Genomic DNA, 25,032 nt, shown 5'->3' with positions numbered 1-25,032 from the left:
GGTGTTCATGGATCCGCAAGCAGACCTTCCGTATTGACCTCTTGCGGAAAATAGATGTGACATCCAAAGAAGGCGGCCCTCTGTAACACGGAGGTCTTTCTTTGCTCCGATTCTTGGTTGACGGCAAATATTAGTCATATTTCACATCGTGTTAGCTAGCGAGCAGGACCAGAAAGAGGGAAATAAACTAGCAACTCCCTTGGCTATGAAAACGGAATGCACAATTAATCTCCAGGACCCCAAAACTCCCTTTTTGAATTGACTCGGAGAGCAAACTAATATTTTGTTGGCTCTTACCATCCCTGGAGCATTTCTGGCAAATGGGAAATTGTGGTTAGCCGAGGAAGCAAGGCGATGTGAGTGACGGGCCACCACTCGTCACAAAGGAAGGGCACATTTGAAAATGGATTCTCCGGAGGGATGACAGGACACTGGAGACTCCAGTTGCTCAGCAAGGCAGCCTTTGGCATCTGCATTCACAGCAGCTAATAGCATAAAATTATTCCCCCACCCCATCCTCTGAAACTTTTATCTCCTAGGGGGTTACTGCAGATGATCTAGTCAGGCCAGAGAATCCAATAATTGCTAATTCTTTCACCCTGGAGATGAAAGAAGAAAGATGGCACATGCTTCATTTTTCCTTTGTCACCTGAATTGGGTCCCTCCTGGTAAATACCTGGACTGTATTGCATGTTATGTGTGAATTCTGGGTATGTGCAACAACGTCACATTAGTGTGGGATTTTGTGTCTGGTGTGGACTTCACCCGTTTTCTTTTGAATAGGTTTCTAGACCTCATGACGGCCAAGGAGGCCAGCACGCTGTGAAATCTTAGGGGCCGTGCAAACACAAAGCCTTTCCTTCCGACCAGTGGTGAGAAACCCAAGTGAGAAGTTTCAGTGTATCTGAAGAAGTGTGCATGCACACGAAAGCTCATAACAAAATAAAAACTTAGTTGGTCTTTAAGGTGCTACTGAAGGAATTTTTTAATTTTGTTCCAAGTGAGAAGTGTTAACCAATGGCTAAGGTTCAGAAAAGGGCAAGCAAAATGATTAAGGGGATGGAGCAACTCCCACATGAGGCAAAGTTACAGTATCTGGGGGTATTTCTTGAAGTAGACCATATTGTCTCGTGGTGCAGCAAGAATAACTTGGTGCCAAATGCCCAAAAGACAGTGGAAATGATAATTGGTTTTTGAAGGCACCCTCCCATCTCGTTGCCAATCTCCATTCTTGGTAACATGGTTGCAGTGGTAGAGTCCTTTAAGTTATTGGGCTCTATGATCTCTCAAAAATTGAATTGGTCAGATAGCATCAATATTATTATTAAAAAGGTATACCAGAGATTGTATTTCTTGCAACAACTAAGGAAATTTAATCTGCCCCAAGAATCGGTCCAGTTTTATAGAGGTACTATTGAAACTGTCCTCTGTAACTGTCTGGTATGGTACAGCCTCTAAGCTGGATAAGAAGAGGCTCCAACGAGCAGTAAGGAGCTGCAGAGAAGGTAATTGGTGTTAGTTTGCCTCCAACAGAGACACTTTATGCCGCTCGAGTCAGGAAGAGAGCAGAGAGAATTGCTGTACTGTAGACCCTTCACATCCTGGTCATCACTTGTTTGATTTACTCCCATCCGGATGTTGGTACAGGACTCTATATACAAAAACATCTAGGCAAAGAAATAGCTTTCTTCCTTGTGCCATCAAAATGCTGAATCTGTAGTTGTGGGTGGAAGGGAGGCCAGTTGGTGGTATGGGGTCTTTTCGCTGTGCTGTTGTATTGTGAGGGGAATACTGTTTGCATGAGGTACGTTTTTTCTTTACGTTGCAATGTAGTCGAAGCAAAATTCCAAGTATGGTTGATACTTGGCCAATAAAGTCTTCTATTCTATTCTATTCTATTCTATTCTATTCTATTCTATTCTATTCTATTTATCTTAGAGAAAAGGGGAGATGGAGACCTGAGGCATAACGACATGCGTGGTGTGAAAGTGGAGATTCCCCCCCCCCCCCCGGCTTATTAACACCAGAACTTGTAAGCAACCAATAAAGCTGAATGTTGGAAAATTCGGGACAGACAAAGAAAGTACTTTTTCCCACAGTGCAATGATGTAGCGATGGCTACCAACTTGGGACAGTTTTAAAAGAGGATTTTGCAAATTCATGGAGGATAAGGCTATCAATGGCTACGTTTCCCTTCAACTGTCAGATGAGTGCCAGTTCCTGGAAATCACAAGTGGGAAGTGTGCTGTTGTGCTCAGACAATGCTTGTGGGTTTCCTATAGGCATCTGGGTGGACACTGTGAGAACAGGAGGCCAGACTAAATGAGCCTTTGGCCTCGGTCCAGTATACCTGAAGGAGCGTCTCCACCCCCATCGTTCAGCCCGGACACTGAGGTCCAGCACCGAGGGCCTTCTGGCGGTTCCCTCGCTGCGAGAAGCCAAGTTGCAGGGAACCAGGCAGAGGGCCTTCCCGGTAGTGCCACCTGCCCTGTGGAACGCCCTCCCACCAGATGTCAAGGAAATAAACAACTATCTGACTTTTAGAAGACATCTGAAGGCAGCCCTGTTTAGGGAAGCTTTTAATGTTTACTAGATTATTGTATTTTAATATCCTTCTGGAAGCCGCCCAGTGGCTGGGGAAACCCAGCCAGATGGGCAGGGTATAAATAATAAATTATTATTATTATTATTATTATTATTATTATTATTATTATTATTCTGTTCTTAACAGAATGAAAAATCCACAGAGATTCTATGTGAACTATCAGGAGCAGGAAGTGATCTATCGCCCAGCCATTCCGTACTAAACTGCCACATTTTCAGGGGCAGAGAGAATATGGAAATTAAATGGGTGCAGCTTTTTCAGGTTGAGAGATGCATTGGTGGTGAAAGCTCTGCCCCTGTTGGGTTTCTGCCCCTTGCCCAGCTGTAAAAAGCATAGGAATCTCCACGTGCTCTACTTGAGGACAAACTTTTGAAACTTCTGCAAGTGGGTTGTCCCGTTTGCAGATTTATTCCCAGCTGCTTTATGCACTTAAACCAGTTCCTGCCCTAAAGCTAATTTTGTCTCATTAACCAAATAAGACAACACATTACTAGCTCAGGCAACGCCCTCATCTCCACCAAGGGCAGGTAAACCGCATGTGACAAGGGAATAGTTAGGATTATTTTTATTCCAATTACCATTAGGAAAATAGCAGATAAGTGCATGTAATTGAGGGCAGGTTCAAACATGAAGAACACTTGAGCTGCACTTCCCTGTCCTAATTAAGTGCCTGCTAGCTAGCTAGTGTGTGTTTTCTAAGGAAAGAACAGTATCACAAAGAAATGGCCACTGCCATTGGTTGGCAATTGGCAGCCTGTTACATTATGGCTGCATAAACACCTTACATTCAACCACATGCATAAAAAAAACCCTGGGAACTGTAGTTTACCCCTCCACAGAGCTACAATTCCCAGCACCTGTAACAAACCATAGTTCCCTGGAGTCTTTTTTTTTTTGGAGATGATTTAAATGTATAGTGTGGACTTGGCCTGTGCCAAAGGAGGAAATGTATCATCAGAGAAGAGGGCAAAAATGGGACAAAATGTGGTCCTACATTGAGGGCAAATACCCCCTGGAATCTAATGCACCACTGGGCAGAGTTTGGGGTGGCTCCTAACAATATACCGTGTTTCTCCTAAAATAAGACGTGCCTATAAAATAAGCCATGGCACGATTTTCTCGAGGCAATAAAATATAAGACATACCCCGAAAATAAGCCATACTGATAGGCGCAGTTTTGGAGGGCGCCAAGGAAGAGGCTAGGCTGGACGCGGCACCTCCCTTAAGACGGCCCTGGCTAGAGCTCCTGAGGGTGCCCCCCGCCACCATTGCCACCCTGCAAGCTCTTCGTCCCTCTGTTTAGTTACCGGTAGTTTAGTTTTTGCGCGCCTGCCGCGTTCGGAGAGCATGGGAGTTTTTATCTCCACCGAAGCGGGACCTCCCGCCCCCGCTCCCTCTTCCAAAACCTCCGAGCTGGATCTGCAGCATGGTGGTAGCGGCGGAGACAGTGAGTGAGCCACCGCCCGCGCCCTCCGCCCCCTTGTCAGAAGGCTGCAAAGGGAGGATGCAAAGGCAGAGGGAACCGGAAGCCCCCAGTGCCGCCCCCAGTCCTGCTGCCGGGCCGGGCCGGGCATGTGCGGCGCCCCAGGAACATGGCAGAGGTGGCGTGAATGAATCCAAGCAATGGGGGCAGCAGCCGTGCAGCTGACAGGCACGCAAACCGCGTTGCCGGCGCGCCGAGGGGGGCGCGGGTCCTTTCCCTTTGGTGAGTGCCGGCCGGCGACTCCCGGGCCCGAGGTTCTGCCTCATGCCCAGGCTTCCGAGGAGCCTTGCAAAGGGAGGAGGCCATCGCCTCCTCCTCCTCTTCCCCCTGTGCTGCCACCGCCTCCTCTCCTCGCTGCGGCGTCTACTGGGTCCCTCACGGTGAAGCGCAAACAGTGCAAGAGGAAGTGGCGGCCGTGGTGTAGCAGTTGCCGCCCGCCTTCCGGAGAGCGTGTGTGTGCAGACAGGGACGTGGTTGGCTGCCCGGTGGGTGCCGGCAGCTTGCTCGACCAGAAACCTGCTCTGTTCTGCAAGCCGGGTTTGGCTGAGGAGGGAAGCAGCTCTCCCATCCCACTGGCTCCAGTTGTGTCTCTCCCACCGCACCGCACCGTTTGTGTTGCTGCACTGTCCCTCTCCGTGCAGTTTGGTGCTGAGCGCGCTCTCCGTCCCCCCTGTTATTTTAGTTTTTGCGCGCCTGCCACATTCAGAGAGCGTGAGAGAGTTTTTATCTCCACCGAAGCAGGACCCCCCTCCCTCTTCCGAAACCTTTCATGTCCACGTTCCTTGCGATCAAAAGGCCGAGGGAAGGGGGAAATGCTTCTGGTGACAAGAATTGAGATGGATCCTATGAATGTTTACTGTGAGCTTAGTGAGTCTTAGTTGAAGTAAGTAAGGTATGTTTAGGACTGCTACCAATTAGGGAATAAACAAACACACAATTATAATGGAATAAGTGTAGATCACTGTACCATACTTAATTTAAAAAAAATAAGACATCCCCTGAAAATAAGCCGTGGTGTGTTTTTTTGGAGGAAAAATAAATATAAGACGTGTCTTATTTTAGGAGAAACACGGTACTTCTTCTTCTTCTTTGGTGATCACTAGTAGCCAAGCGAGATCCAGCGAGTAGGAATATACTACAGCAACATCTGGAAGGACAGATTCCCCATCATTGCCCTTATCCACCTCAGGCCTTTGTTTTTGCGGCTTTTTTTTGTGACTGTGTGGAACCCAGTTCAGCTACTCTGATTATGTGTGTGACTGCTTTCATTTTATGGATCAATGTTCTGGTTAAAGAGTAAAATTCAGGTTAAATTGCTGTTTTAGGGGTTCTTTTTAAAAGTCTGGAACGGATTAATCCATTTTGCATTACACTTTCTATGGGAAAGCGCGCCTAACCTATGAGGCTTCCTGCTCTCGAGGTTGCCATGGCGGCCTCCTATTGGCGTTTGGCTTTGGAAACACGAGGAAGCGCGTTTCTTTTTCCTTCAGTGAGCGTGAAGACGGAGGGAGGCGGTGGGAAAGACGCCCTCCCTGCTGCCGTGGAAACGGATCAACGCACAAACAAGCGCGCGGGCGCTTTTAAATCTCTGGGGGATTTCCCTCAGCGGAAGGGAGAGTGCGCATGCGCGCGAGGTAAGGGGGCGTGGCTGAACTAGGGGAGAGTTGAAAAGGGGCCGCCATAGAGACAACCTCCCTCTCCCGTCCTAGAGCGACCGAGTGGGGTTTTTCGCTTCCGGCCCTGCTTCCTGGATTGGGCGCGATGGAGTCGGTGCTCAGCGAAGTGGTGGCGCTGGAGGATCTGCAGGTTAGTCGGAGCCTTTAACAGGAGGAGGAGGAGCGCGGGGGGTGGGGGTGATCTCTCTCTTCTCCTGGCTCTGGTCGCGAGCCGCGAGATTTAAGTGGAGCCTCCAGGTCCAGGGGAAGTCTACCTTGGGCTGCTGAGTGCGGGCGGTGCCTTTGAGCTTTATGGAGTCAGCTGGACTTGGACGGGCCTTCTGGACTTTGGCCCCCGAGCATGGCTGCCCTCTGCTCTCCGTCCTGGTCGCTGCGTTCTTCCTCCCCGCGCGCTCCTCTCTGACGGCCTAATTTTTGGTGGTTCTTCCTTTTTTAAAATGCACCTTCCTGCAACCTTTTACATTTGTGCTGTGGGTCATATGTCCGGTCTGAAGATTAGGTGGAGCCGGAGCTTCCTCTCCTCCAGCGGAAATATTTCGTGGTAGCGATTCGGAAGAGTATTGCCAGAAAGTATTGATCTGATGTGTAGAGATCTTTCATATTCTAATTAATTCAAGAGGGTTCTGCAAGCTTCTCTGTGAAAGAAACAAGCAGAAGGTTCATGATGTTCGTTATTCCTTCAGAGAAGCTGAGAACAGCTGGCTTAAACTGATTCTGTTATCTCTTCTGTCAAGTCATGCTGACTATAAAGTAGGGGCAGAAGGAGCCTGGGTTTCACTTTCTCTTTCTATCTCTCATCCTTCTGGTGTGGTGTTTTATACACAGTTGTACCTTGGATATCAAATGCCTTGGCTCCCGAACAAATCGGCTCCCGAACGATCGAAACCCGGACGTGAGTGTTCCGGTTTTTGAATGATTTTCGGAAGCTGAATGTCCGGCGCGGCTTGCGGAACGCATTCTGTTCGAGAACCAAGGTACCACTGTATAGTTTTAAGGTCTTAGACTTATTAGAAGTTGTTGTAAGTTTAAGTCTGCTGTAACTGGATTTCTCATGGACAGTGTCAATCCTGAATGTATTGGATTTATAACCATTATGCTCATTTGCCTTCAGTAGCAGTAAAGCTCTGCTGGATGAAATACAATTGCCTCTGGTCTGGTTTTTTTGGAATTTTGCAATTTGTTTAAGTTTTTACTCTGCTAACTATAAATTGGAATCTGCTCTGGATTAATATTGAGTAGAATTTCATGACAATGTGGTCCTCCAGATGTTGCTGAAATACAGCTCCCATCATTCCTGACCACTGGTCATGCTGGCTGGGGCTGACAGGAGTCACAGTTCAGCAACATCTGGCGGAACACAGGTTTCCCATTCCTCTTCTTACAGAAATACCACATCCTAGAATGTGCCCTATGCTTTTCCCCACAGTTCTGTGTTGCAGAGAGTGTTTGGCAATGGAGCTAAAGATGGGAGCAATGCATGCACACACCCACATCCATGATTAAGATGAAGAGGTGGTTTCTTAGATGTGTAAGATCAAGTCCTCATAAGCCGATGCTCAGAGGATGACGGGGAGCATGTGAAGATGCTATGTGTACTGGATCCTCCCTTTAATCTGTCCCTGTGAGGAGGCGTGTCACCAGGTTCCATAGTAATTGAAGCCTCGTGGTTATAGAAGGCAGCATGTTAACAGCCTGTAATCAAACGATTCAGATCTCTACAGGGCTGTCACATGGAAGATGGAGCAAGCTTGTTTTCTCCTTCTCCAGAGGGTAGGACCCAAACCAAAGGATTCAAGTCACAAGATAGGAGATTCCGACTAAGAATAAGGAAGAACTTTCTGACTGTAAGGGCTCTTTGACAGAGGAACGGACTCCCTCAGGAGGCCGTGGACTCTCCTTCCTTGGAAGTTTTAAAGCAGAGGTTGGGTGGGACATCTATCAGGGAAGCTTAGTTGAAATTCCTTTACTGGCAGGGGGTAGGACTAAATGACCCTTGGGGTCCATTCCAACTCTACAATTCTGTGATTTATTTGTGAGGAAGTGACTGGCATAAGAAGTAAAGCAAATCCACTAGGGGGCATCAAATCACTTCCAATAGCTCTTTGAGCGCTTAACTGCCAAAGCCTAAATGTGTACACTTCTGCATGGGTATTGTTGAATTCAGTGTAGAATTCTTTCCAGTAGGTACATTTAGAGTTGTAGCCTTATTTGTTCCAGAGGAAAGCATTGATTCAGTGACATTTTTTCTGCCAATGCAGCTGCTGTTTTTGCAGTCTCTGAGCAGCAGTTTGGCTTTAAAGAATTGGTGCTTTGGTCCTACATGTTGCATTTACATTGAATGTGCCGACTTAGGAAAGAAGATACCATAGGTTTCTATGGCTGTGTGCAGTTGGAATTGGGCATTCAGGGTCAATTGAGTCACTAAGGAGGAAAGGTATGGAACAATAAGGAATTTCCAGGATGTTTGTTGCGAATGGCTACTCTTAATAACATAATTAATGCAGTCTTGTACTTTTTCTGTGTTTCCTCTCTGACCACAGTGATGATAATACCTTGCCCTGTCTATAAACCTTAAGTACACCTGTAACCTAGGATGACATTTCCATCTGATGCAATGGACTATAACTCACAAAAGCTTGCGCCATAATAAATTTGTTAGCCCTCCAGGTGGCACAAGATGCTTTGTTAGTTGGTTGCAGCCAAGCTACCCCTCTGGAAATGGGAAATTCGCACAGCATGTATGTCTTACACAATGACAATCAATCAGGGTGGATTTTAAGTGACCACGAATAAGGGCTGGTTTTTCAAATTGGAGACTTGAATTGTGGTTTTGGTGTTCTCATTCGTATATGGTTACTCCACAACAATACATGCTAATGTTTTGTCATAATGACCAATATCGGCTTGCAATGACCTATGCTAGTTCTGGGAGTAGAAATACTGGCATGGCGAGGTACCAACAGAGCTTTCTATAGTGCACAGGAATGCAATCTAAAACTTTGGTTCGTGGGCCCTAGTTTCCTTTTGTGTTGCAGAATCTATCTGCATTTAAGGGAGCAATTGTGAAATTAAGCACTTTTTCCTGGCACACTTTTTACATCTGTAAGGCACTTTCCCAAATCAGAAGCAGGAGCTGGTGGATACAGGACAGAGACTTCCATGACTTGGAAAGCAAACCTTAGTGTTGTTTATTGTTCAAACAGTGAATATTTAGGCTCCTTGCCTTTTGGGGGTGTGTGAGCAAATTATTGTATTTCCATGCCAGTTTCCATTAACCTGCAGCCCAAAGTGGCTTACATACAATCAATTACCGCGATAAACATTACAGTAGAACATCACACTTACCGGTAATATAACAGAACATCAAAATTGCAATGCTTGGACTCTTGGGAGCCGCGCCTGTCAAGTCATACAATACTGTCAAGGAATCCACAGTTCAGTTTGGTGTCCCATGGTATCTGAAGAGTCTTGTGGTCCTGAGCCCTGCTTTAACATCTGAAATGTGTTGATGTGTTTAAGAGTACAGGGAAACATGGATTCATTTGAGTAGCTGCGGGAATACTTAATATAACAAACATCTTAATACAGTAATAATAATAATAATTCATAATAAAATAATCCCCCTCCCTGAAATTTACTCACTATGGTGTGGCCTATTTCCCGTGGTTACTGCTGAGGGCTGAAGGAGAAGGATCCAAGAGACTTCGTTGGCTGTGACCAGGGCATGTGTGCTTCCCTCGAAACATAACCCAGTTTTAAAAGGAAACCTCCATTTAATACAGAGGCCTGCCTCTTAAAACGCTAATGCCTGATCTGTTTGTGCATCTGACTGAGGTGGCTGAATCTTGAGGTGCAGGAGTGGGCAGTGCAATTTCAGACTGTAGATGGATGGGTGTCATTTTTAAAGAAATGTTTATTGTATCAATCCAATCTCAGTAGTCTAGAGCAGGCATAGGCAAACTTGGCCCTCCAGATGTTTTGAGACTACAATTCCCATCACCCCTTACCACTGGTCCTGTTAGCTAGGGATGATGGGAGTTGTAGTCCCAAAACATCCGGAGGGCCGAGTTTGCCTATGCCTTGTCTAGAGCTAGTAGCCTGTGAGATAATTAGGCCTGGAAGCAATTTGGCCTGGGAGAGAGTTACATTTAATAAAATTTGCCAAAATCTACAGTTCCAGCATGGGTTGCCATAATGTCCGGATTTTCCTGGACATTTCAGCGATTTCCTCCCGGACACCCTTTCCGACGGCCGAATGCCAGCTATGTCTGGGAAATTCTGGACGTATGGCAACCCTAGGCAGGTGGACATGCCTTAAATTTTACCCTTGACAAGGGACGCTTGCTGTTGGCGATGACCGCAGGTCTGCAGCGATCACTTCCTTATGAGGAGTGCCATGGCATAGGCAATGCCTAAAGGTTGAGGGGTGACATTTTTAAAATGCTCCCCAGGTGGTAGTACATCCTTTTCCTTGTAGGAAGCTTCTGTTGGGGGTAATGCCCCCTCACAACCTTCTCACTAAAGATAATGCTTCAGATGGACTCCAGTCTGCAGAACCTTGCGCAATAATAATTTGGTGGAGGCTGGTACTGGTGGGAGAACTCCTAGCTCAGCCTCAGAATATTTATTTTGGATGTCTTCCTTGACCTGCAGGGACTAACATGCCTTCTTCACTGGTGCTGGGTTCCAGGCGCTGTCATCCTATCTCTTGCCAAGATCCTCCATGGAGACTACAGCAGACTCCGTGAAAATTTTGGCTTCTCAAGTTATCAGTTTCCTAATGGGGGAGAACATGACTTAAAGGGGTGTGCCTTTCAGTTGATTTATTTCTCTCTCTCTCTTTCTCCCCCCACCCCTTGGTGGTTTAAATCAATGGTTTTTACCCTGCTTGGATTTACAGTGGTGCCTCGCAAGACGAATTTAATTCATTCTGCGAGTCAATTCGTTTTGCGAAAAATTCGTCTTGTGAATCGCGGTTTCCCATAGGAATCCATTGAAATTTCTTTTTTTGCCCATAGGAACGCATTAATTAAATTTCAGTGCATTCCTATGGGAAACCGTGATTCGCAAGATGGATTTTTCGCAAAACGAATTCGTCTTGCGAGTCACCATCAGATCGCAAGACGCATTCGTCTTGCGAAAAATTCATCTTGCAGGGCATTCGTCTTGCCAGGTACCACTGTAATTCAGTCCACATACTACCAAGGGGGCCTGGGTTCTACCATCACACCCTGCAAGGTGGTTGGGATCAGTGACCCTTCACCAGATGCTGCTGAGCCCCATCTCTCCTTAGTCCCAGCCAGCTTGTCCCAGTGGGGAATTGGAGGCTCCAGCAATGTCTTGAGGGCTACAGATTCCCCACCCTAAAGTGAACTGGCAGCAAGTTCCATACATCCCCCCCCCAATTGCCTCTGGGCTTGCAAGTGGAAGGGTGGTTTGCTAGTTGCTGACTCCTTTCTGCCAGCTCCCACCCCGAGGAGGACAAGGTGCTTTTCTGGTCTTCCCTTGGCCTCCTTTGGGTGTTTTCAGGCTTTTGAGCAGTGGTGTTGCAACCAGAGTGTTGTTTAAACAGTTCTGTTTCCTTTCCGACGAAATTAAAAGGGCGCTTTTATGGCAGGTGACGTGCCCTCCTTGAGCGGCTGTTTTTAGTAAACGTGGGTTTTTGAGCAGGCTTCTGAGAAGTCACGCAGCTACTTGGACAGATCCTTGGCTGATGTTAGCCATCACTGCAAACCTCTTTAACACCACCGCCCTGCTTAAAGGTCACATTGTTTTCATCGTGGGAGTGTATGATTTCTGTATTTCTTTATATTAATTTTACTGATTATAAAGTATCAGGGTGGTGTGCAGCAGTATGAAAATGTAAAAAAAAAAACACCCCACAATTAATAGTAGTACGGAACAATCATTAAAATGATTTGGCTACCTAATAAAATTGCAAACAACTGCATGGCCCTGTTTAAATGGGGTGTGTGTCTGTGCCTTATACTGAGTGGGAAGATTGATCCACCTAGCTCAGTGCTGTCTGCACAGACTGCCAGCGACTCTTCAGGTTTTCCAACAGGGAGTATGTCTCGGCCCTACCTAGGGATGTTGGGAATTGAACCCAAGACCTTCAGCCCGCAAAGCGGGCACTCTGCCACTAAGCTACAGCCCTTTCCCCTGATCGTTCCCTTCTGAGCCCTTTTATGAAATGGGGTTTGAATGGTTCGTGTGCCTGCGGGACGAAGAGCCCCCTCTGACTTTCCAGCACTAAACAGCCTGGCAGCCTTGGGCGGCAGTTGGTGCGACCTGCCCGGACCAAATCCATTGATGGGAGACAAAAAGACCAGTGTCTGGTTTCGGAGGTGCTTGTTGTTCTCTTCTTGTTTGTTCGATGCTTGCATAAGGCTCCATAGAAGATCCGGCTGCTAAGCTAGGGTCACCGGTTCCTGTTGGAGCAATTCCTCATCTGGGAATCGTCTGTCCTTACTAGGTACTCAGTGGCTTTAAAACAATAATAAATCTCCCAACTAGTAGAGCTGAATTCTGACCTTTGTCAAAATTTATGTGCTTGTACATCATTCCTCTTTCATAATTGGTTCTGCACCTGTCCCTTTCTATTTCTGAAGTACGGTGGTGAGTAGCCGAGATGGCACCATCCACGCACAAGTACAAAAAAATATTTAGGGTGGTGGGTTCTTTTGAAAAGCTGGAAAAGGAAACTCTTGGATCTGCCAACTCTTTCGCTATTGACCTGCAGAGAAATGGCACCAAATGTTTCAAATTCCGAACTGCTTCTCCTTTTCTTTCTTCCTCTCATTCCCCTGCCATCCATTGCCAGTAGTTTTCTGTTGGAATCAGCAACATTTTCGGGGGGTATTCCATGGTTGCTGAAGCTAAGCAGGTCTGGGGTTGGTCTGTTCGGTGCATGGATGGGAGATTGCTTGGAAAGTCCCTGTGAGACAGTGCATCCTGCTCATCTGGATGAAGAGGTGTGTGTGTGTGTGAGTGAGTGAGAGTGAAATTCATGACATTTGCATGGCTGGAATGTAGGCTGTTGGGATAACTGTGGCTCCACCCACTTTTGCTCCTGGCTCCACCCACCATGGGCAAGTTGCCCAATGGAAGCAGCTCTCCCATAGGCCAGAGCAGCATTCAAAACTCCCATTGTTCTAGGCGCCTTTTGCGACAGGGAATTGCATTAGTGCAAGCAATTTGAGCTCTGGGTGCAGTACTGCGCCAAATATTTCAGATTAAAACTGCCGAGTAAAAGGAAAGGAGGACCCTTTTTCTGCCTCCCCACTTCCAGCTACTCTGGAAACTGGAGAAGAGACCTTCTTAAGAATATATGGGGAGTGGGCAAGGGAAGGACTAGACCATGTGAAAAATAAACTTAATACTCTAGCTGCAGTTCATTTTCAGCTTTGTATTCTTGCTATAAAAAAAGCGTGCCTAGACATTCCATTGTTGCATCCGTAACCTAGGTTTAAGGTGCCATTTAGCTCCTAGCTTTCATATCTCAGTTTCTAACACTGGGCCAAAGTCCCTTGACACTCCTTCATGATCTGTGGGGCCCACTACCCACCCCCTGGTGGCCTACTGTGGCCAAGATCGTGTCAGGTTGACCCCTGCTGATGTATTGTTCTCAGAAAAACCTGTGAAATGGGTGGGTGTGGTGGGGCAGAAAGGCACGTTTTGCCTTTCCTGGGAGACTGGTGTCAGCTTACCCATCCCTCTCTTCTTTTCCACAGAGATTTGAGAAGAAGTACAATGCTGAGGTGAGCTCAGGCAGTGTCTCCAAAGGGACCACATTTGAGTACGCCTGGTGCCTGGTCCGCAGCAAATACAACGAGGACATCAAGAGGGGCGTTGTACTCCTGGAAGGTGAGCAGTAGATCAATAGACCAGAACATCCACCGAGCCACCTCCTTGATTTCTCTTGTGAAGCAAGACATCCATTTAGCTCTTCCACATAATCACAAAGCAGTGGTTGAAACACCCACTCCATTTTGATTTATTTATTTGAGCTCTGCAGTGTGTCCCTTTTTGTACACTTGTTGGTTATTTTGTAGTTTTTATTGCAAACATCCCAGTGCTTGAAACTAGCCAAGCACATTGTTCACCTGGCTATTGACCGCTTGCCACCAAGTGAAGAAGCCTGAGTGCCAGGATGGTGCCTGACATCTCCACCATCTGGAGGTGCATGCCTGGGGATCCTTGGATCTTGACTGTTTTCACACACTGATGCCACATTCTATCTGTTACATTTTATTTGTGCAATTGGAACCAATTTCAGGAACCCCAAATGCTTTTTCTGTGCAGCCTGAGCAGGAGCAGTGAACAATAGTTAATTGTTGTAGCCTGATGTTTCAGTGAGACTCAATCACAGTCTGTCATTTGCAAAAGAAGACTTTAGAGCCGTCTTACCCTAGAAAGCGGATGGCGCTGTGGTCTAAACCATTGAGCCTCTTGGGCTTGCAGATCAGAAGGTCGGCGATTCAAATCCCCGCAACAGAGTGAGTTCCCGTAGCTCGGTCCCAGCTCCTGCCAAACTAGCACGCCAAAAAGTGCAAGTAGATAAATAGGTACCGCTCCAGCGGGAAGGTAAACGGCATTTCTGTGCGCTGCTCTAGTTTTGGTATTCCGTTACGCCAGAAGCGGCTTAGTCATGCTGGCCACATGACCCGGATAAACTGTCTGCAGGCAAACGCTGGCTCCCTCTGCCTTTAAAGCGAGATGAGCACCACAAACCCAAAATTGTCTGCCACTGGACTTACCTTTACCTTTTACCCCAAAATGGCAACGAGGCATTCCATTTTGGCATCTGCAACCTCGGTTTACAAACCATTTGGCCCCTAGCTTATATACAGTGGTACCTTGGTTTATGAACTTAATCCATACCAGAAGTCCGTTCTTAAACCAAAACTGTTCTTAAACCGAGGCACGCTTTCCCTAATGAGGCCTCCTGTCACCAGTGCCCTTCCACCGTTCAGATTCCGTTCTTAGACTGAGGTGAAGTTCTCAAACCAAGACACTTATTTCCGGTTTTGCAGAGTTTGTAAACCAAATCGTTCTTAAACTGGACTGTTCTTAAACTGAGGTACCACTGTGTCTGAGTTTCTAACACTGAAACATTGCCACCTGCAAGCACCTGCTCTAATAAGAAGAGCCTTTCTAGATTGGACCGAAGGTGTTTCTAGTCCAGCATTCTGCCCCCCCCCCCGGCCAATCATATGGCCTCCAGCAAGCCCGCAGGCAGGGCGTGAATAGCCCTTCTCCCCCAGCACCTGGTATTCAGCAGCACACTGTCTCTGAACCTGGAAGTTCATCTACCAAACGTGGCTGAGATTTGCCCAACCCTCTTTCACAGCCACCTGAACCCAGCACCACATTAACTGGCAAAGAGGTCCACGTGCCAATTATGTGTTCTGTGAATAAGTACCTTTTCTGCGTGGTTTGCCCTGAATCTGTTGCCAGTCAATTAATTGAGCAGCTCCCACATTCTGCCATCAGCTGGGGAGGGGAAAGAAAAACCCATTTCTCCGCACCATAAACCTCTGCTATGACTTTTCCCCCACCTCCCTTGGAGTATCAAAGGATCTTCTGCACTGTGGGGGGAGAAAACCTTTTGTGTGTACGTGGCAGCGGGTGAGATGCCTCCTGTTCTTCCGCCTCTGCCACATCCTCCCCCTTCTTTTTGTGTGTGTGTGTCTGTCCCATTTCTGTCTTTTCATCGGTCGGGCGTGACCTCCTTGGCACAATGTCCCCGTACACTCTCTTGACCTTCGTCTTGCCAAAGTCCAGGCTCTGGGGTGTCGTTTGGGATTTGGTTGTCAGGAATCCAGGTGGGGTTACTCTAGTTACAAGTTCAGATGTCTGTGTTTCGTGTCTGCATGTTTCGTGAGCTGTTGGAGGCAGGTAAAATGGAGAAACCCTCAGACCCATCTCTTCCCTAAACAGATATAGGTAAACGTTACAATCTTGACCCTTTTATTTTCAGAGCTGCTGCCCAAAGGGAACAAAGAGGAGCAGCGTGATTATGTCTTTTACCTCTCGGTGGCCAATTACCGGCTGAAGGTAAGTCTCTGCTGGTGGCCCCTACCTGCTTCCTTTGGTTTGGACCCGCTTATATTTGTACCTCTGTTGTTCAGGCAAGATGAGATCCCGATGAGGCTTATAGTTAAAATCCATGAAAAGTTTAACTTTTTTTAGGGAGGTAATTTTCTCTAAAGCAGCAGTGGGGTCTCCTCTCTAGCTCTCAGGCCTTATTAGGCCTACCAAGCCTGGCTGTTTGGGCTGTGAGACTGTTCAGTGAACCCACCCACCCTATATCGTACGTGATGTCAGGTGTAGGTCAGGGAAAGAACAGGTTGAAAGGGGGTCTGCCGGCCCCACTGATCTGTGAAAAGTCTCGTGCACAGTGCTTTGTGAACCCTGATGATCAGCCAGTTGTCGGCACTTACAGAGCCCACAGGAGCAGGGTGGTGTAGTGGTTAGAGTGTCATACTACGACCATGGTGGTTGCTGTGGGGATTGCCTTGCAGGGGATTGGACTAGATGACCCTTGGGTTTCCCTTGCGAGTCTACAATTCTATGAAAGGAGGAGGCGGAGAACCATTGAATTCCATGGAGGAAACGGTGGGATATATACATGCAATAAATAAACAATCATAAATGTTTTGATTTCATGCCATGTAAGCAAAAAGGGATGAAAAATGGGTAAGTTTTTCATTAAGAGAGCTGCTGCCAGTCGATGCAAGCGCTACTACCGTAAGCTAGATGGACCCAATAGACAGGTTCCTAGGTTCCTGATGTCATTGTGGTGCCAGGTGATTGACAGATAGACCCACCCACCTGTTGAGCTTGGCCTCTGTGCAGGGGGTGGGGAGATGATCTGGCCCAATCCAGTGCTCCACCTCTGCTCTGGCCCTGAGTCAGTGGGACAGAGGCAAAGAGGGAAGGAAGGTTCAGACCCATTCTTCCTTTCTTCAAAGTGGCATCAAGCAAATGAGCTCTTCTTCCTCATTACCTCTCCCAGCTTCTACCCATTTCTCCCAAACTGGAACTGATTTGGCCCAGGGCTGCTAGTTGCTGATCCCTCACTTTTGTGCTTGGACAGCATCCACGGGGGCTCGCTCCACAGAACGCCCTGCATAGCATTTGCTTGTATCCTCAGTACTCCGATGACTCAAAATAGAGAAGAGCAGCACCTGGCACTCAAGAGGATTCAATCAGGCAACAGGAAGCTGGAGGCTGCATTTAGTCTTCGCCTGTTTCATCCTCTGTCCCCAAATCTGACTTAAGGAAAGCTCAGCTTCTGTTTTTCGCCCACTTCCTCCTTACACAGATGAGAAAACTTTAAAATGTTTTGCATCCTGCAGATTTTTGCAGATAGGCAACAGGTGTGTTTTCTCCTTGGGTTGCCAAACGGCGAGCGGGGGAGAGATCCTCAGTCAGTGTTTGAGACTTTGCCTATCTTTTGCACTCGCTTCCCACCATGTGAGGGAGAAGTCAGCTCTCCTGTCCAGGGTGAAAGTCCTGCATTTCCCGTTACCTCAGGCCCTTTTTTTTTTATCTCTGGCAGCTAATCCCAACTCCATAAACCTTGTCAAAACCAGGGTGGTGCCCACATGTATCAGTCGCAGCTGGGCCTTTTATCTGTGGGCTTTTATAGACTGCAAGAGCAGCAGATCATAACCCTCTTCAGTCATGGGGCGTGTGCCTGGAGGCAATGGCGCGAGATAAGCAGGAGCTTGGGCTCAAAGGGAAGGAGCGCTGCAAAACACAGCCGTTCTTAACTGTGCAATCCTGCGCAAGGGAGTTCCATTGTATGTAGTGGGTCTCACACTGTCTGGGGTTGCAGCCCTGGGAGTGTCAGTGCAAGTGATGGCAAGCTGCAGTTGATTGCTAGGGTCTAGGTTATGCTACCGAGAAAGAGTTAGGCTTGCAGCCAAGAAATCCAGGGCAGCATCCAGCAAAGTGCAGCAGAATTTCCCCCCAATCTCCTCATGCACCCTCCATTCTGTTCTGGGGTCCCCCAATCCTGCAGAGCAGTTGGGGGCACATGGGGAGAGGGAGTTCCATTGAACAGCCATACACTAGCAGAACACCTTGGAGGGATGCTCCCTTGGATTCCCCCCCACACCCGCACTTCAAATCCTTTTCTTCTCAAAGCTTGTGGCAGGGGCAGGGAGCCTTAGGCCCAAGTGTGGCCCTCCAGGCCTCTCTGCCTGGCCCTTGGGACGCTCCCTAGCCATGCCCTTTACTCGCTCTGCATCAACACCCCACCCAATTGTTTTTTGTCTAGCAGAAAAGTGTGTTTTAATAATGCCTCCTGCAAGTGTGCATATAGAAACTAGCCTACTCTACAAAGGTGGCGTTTGTTGCTCCACCCACCTCTGGCATGTGGACTTCAGAAGGTTGCTCAAGCAGCCACTCCTCTCCCATCCCCCTCCATATGGGGTTTCCATCTCCTGTGTAGGTTAAACTCCTTGCCTTGAGGTAAAAGGGGGAATGAGAGAGCTTAATGTCCTGAGGCAGGAGACTTTGGAACTGTCCCTTTTGAACTGCCCCAGCATTTATTTTATTTATTGAATTTATATACCGCCTTATACCTGGGAATAGCTTGAGAATCAGATGGTTGCAGGTTTTATCGAGCTGCCGTGGCTAACGAACTTCTTTTCTATGAATGTGTGTGGGACTTTTGAAACCCACTTCAGCAGCCGTTACATAGGTTAGCTAAGGTGCTCTGTGTCTAGTCTGACCACAGCCATGGTCCACATTGTTGGGTGACCCTAGTTCTAAGTGTACATAACTCCTTTCCCCACCTTCCCTGACTCTCCCCAAGCCTCCATCCAGCTCATCACTTCCTTTTTCCAAAGCACTTTCTGATTCCCTCCGTTTTACTCCATCTATGGTGGGCAACAGGGTCCTGCGCATGATGTCCCCAGACACAGGTGCATTAACACTCTTCTCTGTTTCTCGTAGGAATATGAGAAAGCTCTGAAGTACATCCGGGGGCTGCTGAAGACGGAGCCAAGCAACACGCAAGCCATGGAGCTGGAGAAGCTCATCAAGAGGGCCATGCAGAAAGGTTAGGGGGCCAGGAGTGGGGAGCGCAACCCTTTCCCTCCCACCTTTTAAGGCTCTGTTCAAACACAATAACTCTGATCCCGGTAAGCCCACGGTTGGGACATTTCTCCCAAACCAAGTGATGACTCCACATAGGAAGCTGCCGCGTCTGAGGCCTGTGTCAGTCCGCTTAGCTCAGCGCACTGACTGGCAGCAGCTCTCCAGGGTTTCAGGAAGGGAATCTTTCCCAGCCATAGCTGGAGATACCCGGTCTTGAACCCCAAACCTTCATGCAAGGTTTGTGGGGATCGCCCAAAACAGTTTCCCAGTTTGGAAGCAATGGGAGAAATGTGGTTTAACAAACCGAGGAGGCTTTTTGTTTTTTAAGTGCGTAGGAATGGGGAAGAAGAAGAAGAGTTTGGATTTGATATCAAGGGCGTACCCACCACGGGGCAAGTTAGGGCAGCTGCCCTACTCTAGAAGCAGGGCTGGTGGGCAGAGGCGGAGCACAGCCCGGCGGAGCGCGAGTTCGCCATTCCCGCCGCGCCGCGCCGCACCCTCCCTCCAGCTCCCCGTCGCGCCCTCTGGCAAGGCCAAGCGTGGCGGGGAACCAGAGAGCGCAGCGCGGCGGGCGGGAACGCTGAACTCGCGCTCCGCTTGGCTGGGCTCCGCCTCCGCCCACCAGCCCTGCTTCTAGGGAGGGGCACAGCCCGGCGGAGCGCGAGTTCACCGTTCCCGCCCATTTTGTGGCCCCTCCCCTTGCCCCCCCTAGTTTTGATCCTGGGTACGCCCATGTTTGATTTCCCGCTTTATCACTACCCGAAGGAGTCTCAAAGCGGCCAAAATTCTCCTTTCCCTTCCTCCCCCACAACAAACACCCTGTGAGGTGGGTGGGGCTGAGAGACTTCAAAGAAGTGTGACTAGCCCAAGGTCACCCAGCAGCTGCATGTGGAGCGCAGGGACGCTCTTCTTAATTCCTTGCCCAACAAACCATCGTCCTTTGGACATGTAAACTAAGCCGATGCGCTCAGAGAGCAGAATGCATTAAAACAACCAACCATCATTGAGCACCTTTTAACGAAATGCCTCCTAGTCTTTCTCAAGGAGACTGGAAGGTGTTTCAACAGCTCTCAAGTACCAGCGACGAGGACCGGGTGCCTCGGATAAGACGGCACAGGGATCACTTCTGCACTGGCAGAGGCCAATGAGAGGGTGATGGCCGTCGGCCTGGGAGATGGCAGCAGCTATTCCTCCACCACCTCCTCTGAAAAGGTGGTGATGGAAAAAGTTGGTCCCCATGGCAACCGGGTTGGTCCAGCCCCCCTCCCGCAGGCTGCAGTCCAAAGATCTCTTGAGGAGCCTCTCAATCCTTAACTAGCGTTCCAGAATGACGCCTTTCTTCCCTCTTCTCTCTCTCCACAGATGGCCTGGTTGGCATGGCGATCGTGGGCGGCATGGCTCTGGGCGCGGCCGGGCTGGCTGGTCTCATCGGCTTGGCCATCTCCAAATCGAAACCTTAACTGGCTCGGTTAGGGTGGTGGTGGGGTCCCTGCGCCCTTTCGCACTCAGCCAGAGCAGCCTGGCCTTGGCAACTCACAGCTCTAACCCTGCAGGGAAATTGAGGGACGATTAAAAACATGCTCGGCAGCCACTAATCCGACCCTGATTCCCGGACTTTCCCCTCCCCTCCTTCTGTGAGGTCAAAGTGGCCCTTTCGGTAGAAGACTGGCCAAATAGGAACATGGGCGCGCATGGCTGGGGGCCCTTCTAGCTCTCAGTCACCCCAGCCCCCTGTTGTGTAACTTCCTTTAGGTTCCTTGCCTACGCTTCACCTATCACATGCTGACGTGAGGAAAGCATTCAGGGTTTCTCCTCGCTGCCTGCCTTTGCTTGCCTCTCACTTGTCGTGGGGCTTGGAGATTTCTCCCGTCTGAGACTTAAGATACAAAATGCCAGGAAAGGACGTCATTTTGAGAAGACTGCAGTTGGATTGGGTGGGGCGGGGGGAACCCCCCCTTGTCCTGCAGTGTGCGGCTTGGCTTCTTGTTGCTGTGAACGATGGTCGAGGAGAAGGCTTTCCGGGACAGAACCCTTCCCTCACTGTCAGACTGTGTTTTCTCTTACACTTACGCACACAGATGTGCCTCCCTCTCTTCCTTCCTTTGCATGGTGCCCCCTGACCCTCTTAGCTCCAGAGCAGCACTGGGTTCCCTCTAGAGGAGCCTGTGGGCCTCCCCTATTTTTGTTGAACTCCCGTCAGCCCCAAACAGCATGGGCATCGGTCAGGGACGATGGGAATTGTAGTCCAGCCACATCACTGGAGGATCATAGGGGCCCCCACTTCTTCTTTGGGGTCTTCCTCCGCCTAGATAGCTCTCTTCCGTTGTCCCCTTATTTATTAGGTAGAGCTGGTGGGGGCTGCCAACATGAGAATTAGGTGCACCTCTCTCGTCTCTCAACAGATAAAGAGAGCGAGCTTCTTGGGACATGGAGAGGAAACACAGCAGAAAAGAAGGGACACTCAAAACAGACTTATATTGGAAAGCGTCTCCTTCTGAGCTGACAGGGGGCGGGTTCCTTTTTTAGGTTGGCGAGTGGAGACCCCACACCAACCCTATGGCGGGGCTTCCTTCGCACAAGGCTTACGTTCCAGTGGCCGTTCAGAGACTACAAATGCATTGAAAACACTTCTCTCCTCCTCCTTTCTGGAAACTTAATCTCCCTGCTCACTGAACAGGTGCTTTTATATGGTTTTCTAGCCTCTGACTGGTGTGAGGCAGGGATGTTAATAAAAATAAAAATACAGATGCGAATGATTTGATTGTCTGATTTGCACCTCTTGCGAAGTTTGGGCATCAGATGTCCTGAAGGCGGTGAGCTGTTGTCCAATCCATCCTGTTTATACTGTAGGCTGCCATTGAATTTTCTGTGTTTTGGGCCATTTAGGAATCAATTAGATCATTGGCCCATCAGCTGCTGGCATTGTTGATGCTGCCTGGCAGCAGATCTCCAAGGTTTCAGGCAGGGTGCCTTATCCTGGCCCTACCTGGCGATGGCAGGTATTGAAGCTGCATGCAAAGCAGATGTTCCACCACGGGAGCTCCAGCCCTTTCCCCCTATGGCCAGGGTCTCCCTCGATAATGAGCACCCAACAGCTTGCCTAGAACTCTGGATCCTTGGCAGCACCATGCGTCTTAATTGCTGTACGACAGCTCACACCCAGGCAGCCCCAAGTGATTTTCAGAAGTGAGCAAGATGGCTAATTTCACATTGTGGAACAGCTGGAACCTGGCTGCTGTGCATGGAGATGTTGTGTGCCAGCATCCTGGCAAATGCCTCTTGACCTAGTGAATGCAGAGGCCTACACGGTAGCCTTTGGACTGAGCCTGGCAAACTGCAGTTCCCCCTCACCCCGCTGGCTACAAGAGTTGCTGAGCAAGTGGAAGCAAAGCGATTGCCTGATTCGATGGGCCTCTTTCCCATTCTGCAGCTGACGTGCATTTGGAAGCAAGCTGAGAATGTCCCATTGCGCCACAGTCTGTCTAGGACACTGTGTCTTGAAACAGTCCCTTTCCAGTCCTCGCGCTCCATTTCTGACAGCCTGCAGAATGAGTGGATTGGGTTTAAATTTGTTGTTTAGTCGTTTAGTCATGTCCGACTCTTCGTGACCCCATGGACCATAGCACGCCAGGCACTCCTGTTTTGCACTGCCTCCCGCAGTTTGGTCAGACTCATGTTGGTAGCTTCGAGAACACTGTCCAACCATCTCGTCCTCTGTCATCCCCTTCTCCTAGTGCCCTCAATCTTTCCCAACATCAGGGTCTTTTCCAAGGATTCTTCTCATGAGGTGGCCAAAGTATTGGAGCCTCAGCTTCACGATTTGCCCTTCCAGTGAGCACTCAGGGCTGATTTCCTTCAGAATGGATAGGTTTGATCTTCTTGCAGTCCATGGGACTCTCAAGAGTCTCCTCCAGCACCATAATTCAAAATTAAGGTGATTTAAATAGTTGTGGTAGACGTGTGTGGTGTGGCAAGGGAGGGATAATACCTTCAGGGGGGGGCGGACATTGTGCTCCTGGGGTAGTTTGTCCACCTTTGGTTCCCCCCCACTCAGTTCTCACCTGTGGCTCCTAGATGCTGTCGGCATGTGACAGCGGCCACCCTGGGAACAGCTTCAACTGGCCAGCTAAACAAGGTGAGGGTAGCTCATCTAGGAAAAGGAAAACTCTGGTCCTAAACCTTTGCTGCCTTGCGGGATATCTGGAAGAAGAAAACCCTGCACAAATCCAGAGTGGAGTCCCTAAGGCAGTTGGGTGGCTCCTTGAATGCCTCCTTCCAGCAACAACTGCAGCCAAGCTGGTACCAAGCATCTTGTTCTGCTTTCCTTTTGTAACCCAAGAAAACCTTTAATAAATTTTTTTTTAAAAAAACAACAACAACTTTGCGTCCCCAGTTGTGGGACTGCAATGTTTGAGGATGTTGAGAGCTTGAGGAATGGTATATTCTCAGGATTTAAATGCCAGCTACCCAGCTCATTTGTCCTTGCAGAGAGACTGCAGCAGCATACTAGGAAACACTTGATTCCCTAATAATAATAATAATAATTAATAATTTATTATTTGTACCCCGCCCATCTGGCCGGGTTCCCCCAGCCACTCTGGGCGGCTTCCAACAAAACATTAAAATACAGAAATCAAACATTAAAAGCTTCCCTAAATAGGGCTGCCTTGAGATGCCTTCTAAAGGTCTGGTAATTGTTCTCTTTGACCTCTGGTGGGAGGGCATTCCACAGGGTGGGTGCCACTACCGAGAAGGCCCTCTGCCTGGTTCCCTGCAACTTGGCTTCTCGTAGCGAGGGAACCGCCAGAAGACCCTCGGCACTAGACCTCAGTGTCCGGGTAGAATGGTGGGGGTGGAGACGCTCCTTCAGGTATACTGGACCAGGCCGTTTATTTTTGTTTCCCCCCTTCCCTGCCCAGGCCTCTAGTTTTCTTTTGGCAATGGGGACTGGTTTGCTTTGTGTAGACTTGGCCTTCCGTGTTGGGTTATCCATGCATAGCACCTTCCAGAGGAGTGTGTTTTGCCCTGCTTCCCACCCAGGGAGTTTTCTGCATCTTTTAAGTGCAGCAGGCAGAAATTCACCAGGTAAAGTTGTTGCCAGTGCTGGATCTCTAGCCAGGCAAGAGCTTCCACCTCCTGAATGTGGAGGAGGAAAACACTGGTGTGCTAGCAGAGGCTGCAGCTCCTTCGGAAAGGAGATTGATGGTTCCTAGATACTGGAAATGTTTTTCTAGCTTATCTCATGTTGACATTGAGTTTTTTTTAATGTTGCATAATCTAGGGAAACTTTCTTTTGATGGTCCAGACTTCTGTACACTACTTGGTCATGTTTAGTTAATGGATCTAATGGCTTTAGAATGAATAGGGTTGCAAGTATATAGGAAACTGCTGTTTTTCTGGGTCAGGTCCTTGGAAAATCTAGGCCACTGTTTTATTTTCGTATCCCGTTCTTTCCAGTGCTTAAAGGTGGCGCCTTTGGTGAAGCTGCAGGTCAAATGGGTGCTTTAACTTGCATTTGCGTGATCTTGCACACATCCCTATTTTAAAAGGACTGCTTAATGAGAACGGAGACGGATCGCTCTCTCTGAAGTTACATCACAGCAGCTAATCGGATTAAATGCAAGGAAGAAAGATTTAGGTTGGGTATGGGGAAGAATGTTCCAGTGATTGTTGGGCAGTGGAGCAACTTTCAAAGGCTGGTCACTTTCTAATCCACCTCAAAAAGAAACCCACACAAATGGTTTAAAACTGTTGGGGCAGGTTTAGTCGTAACTGACCCTCCACAAGAGTGACTTCCTGAGGATGCCTGCCCTCTTTTCAAATCCCCTCCTTCAGACCCACCTTTTCCATGAAGTCTTTGCCAAGGTCTCATTGCTCCCCTACGAAAAGCAAGCCTAAAGTCCATTGGGTCTAATTCAGGCACCCCCAAACTGTGCCCCTCCAGATATTTTGGCCTACAACTCCCATGATCCCTAGCTAACAGGACCAGTGGTCAGGGATGATGGGGATTGTAGTCCAAAACATCTGGAGGGCCGAAGTTTGGGGATGCCTGGTCTAATTGAATCAATTGCCTGCCCTCCCTGTTTATCCTCCCCCAGGCTGGTGCCAAGGGTTAGCCAAGACCCCCTGGGACCTGCTGCAGTGCTTTTGTTAGG

General features: G+C 48.6%; 1 protein-coding gene across 1 annotated transcript; it reads left to right on the top strand.

Moving 5' to 3' along the window:
- The first annotated feature begins 5,842 nt into the window (after positions 1 to 5,842).
- On the top strand, positions 5,843 to 21,622 carry FIS1 (fission, mitochondrial 1). The gene is made up of 5 exons (XM_035136373.3): positions 5,843 to 5,894; positions 13,498 to 13,630; positions 15,747 to 15,823; positions 18,734 to 18,839; positions 20,240 to 21,622. The coding sequence occupies exons 1-5, from the start codon at positions 5,850 to 5,852 to the stop codon at positions 20,335 to 20,337; spliced, it is 459 nt and encodes a 152-aa protein (XP_034992264.2). The 5' UTR covers positions 5,843 to 5,849; the 3' UTR covers positions 20,338 to 21,622.
- The last annotated feature ends 3,410 nt before the right edge of the window (positions 21,623 to 25,032 follow it).

Source organism: Zootoca vivipara, chromosome 12 (assembly GCF_965207765.1).
Source record: "Zootoca vivipara chromosome 12, rZooViv2.hap1.1, whole genome shotgun sequence".
NCBI lineage: Eukaryota > Metazoa > Chordata > Lepidosauria > Squamata > Lacertidae > Zootoca > Zootoca vivipara.
The sequence above is the reverse complement of the archived record's forward strand: the minus strand, read 5'-3'. Positions and strand labels throughout refer to the sequence as shown.

What these genes read in the sequence shown, in the direction of transcription:
- FIS1 (XM_035136373.3), top strand. Translation starts at nt 5,850, where the DNA reads ATGGAGTCGGTGCTCAGCGAAGTGGTGGCGCTGGAGGATCTGCAG. An exon ending in TGGCCAATTACCGGCTGAAG is followed by an intron (nt 15,824 to 18,733) that starts GTAAGTCTCTGC and finishes TGTTTCTCGTAG; the next exon opens with GAATATGAGAAAGCTCTGAA. An exon ending in CAAGAGGGCCATGCAGAAAG is followed by an intron (nt 18,840 to 20,239) that starts GTTAGGGGGCCA and finishes CTCTCTCCACAG; the next exon opens with ATGGCCTGGTTGGCATGGCG.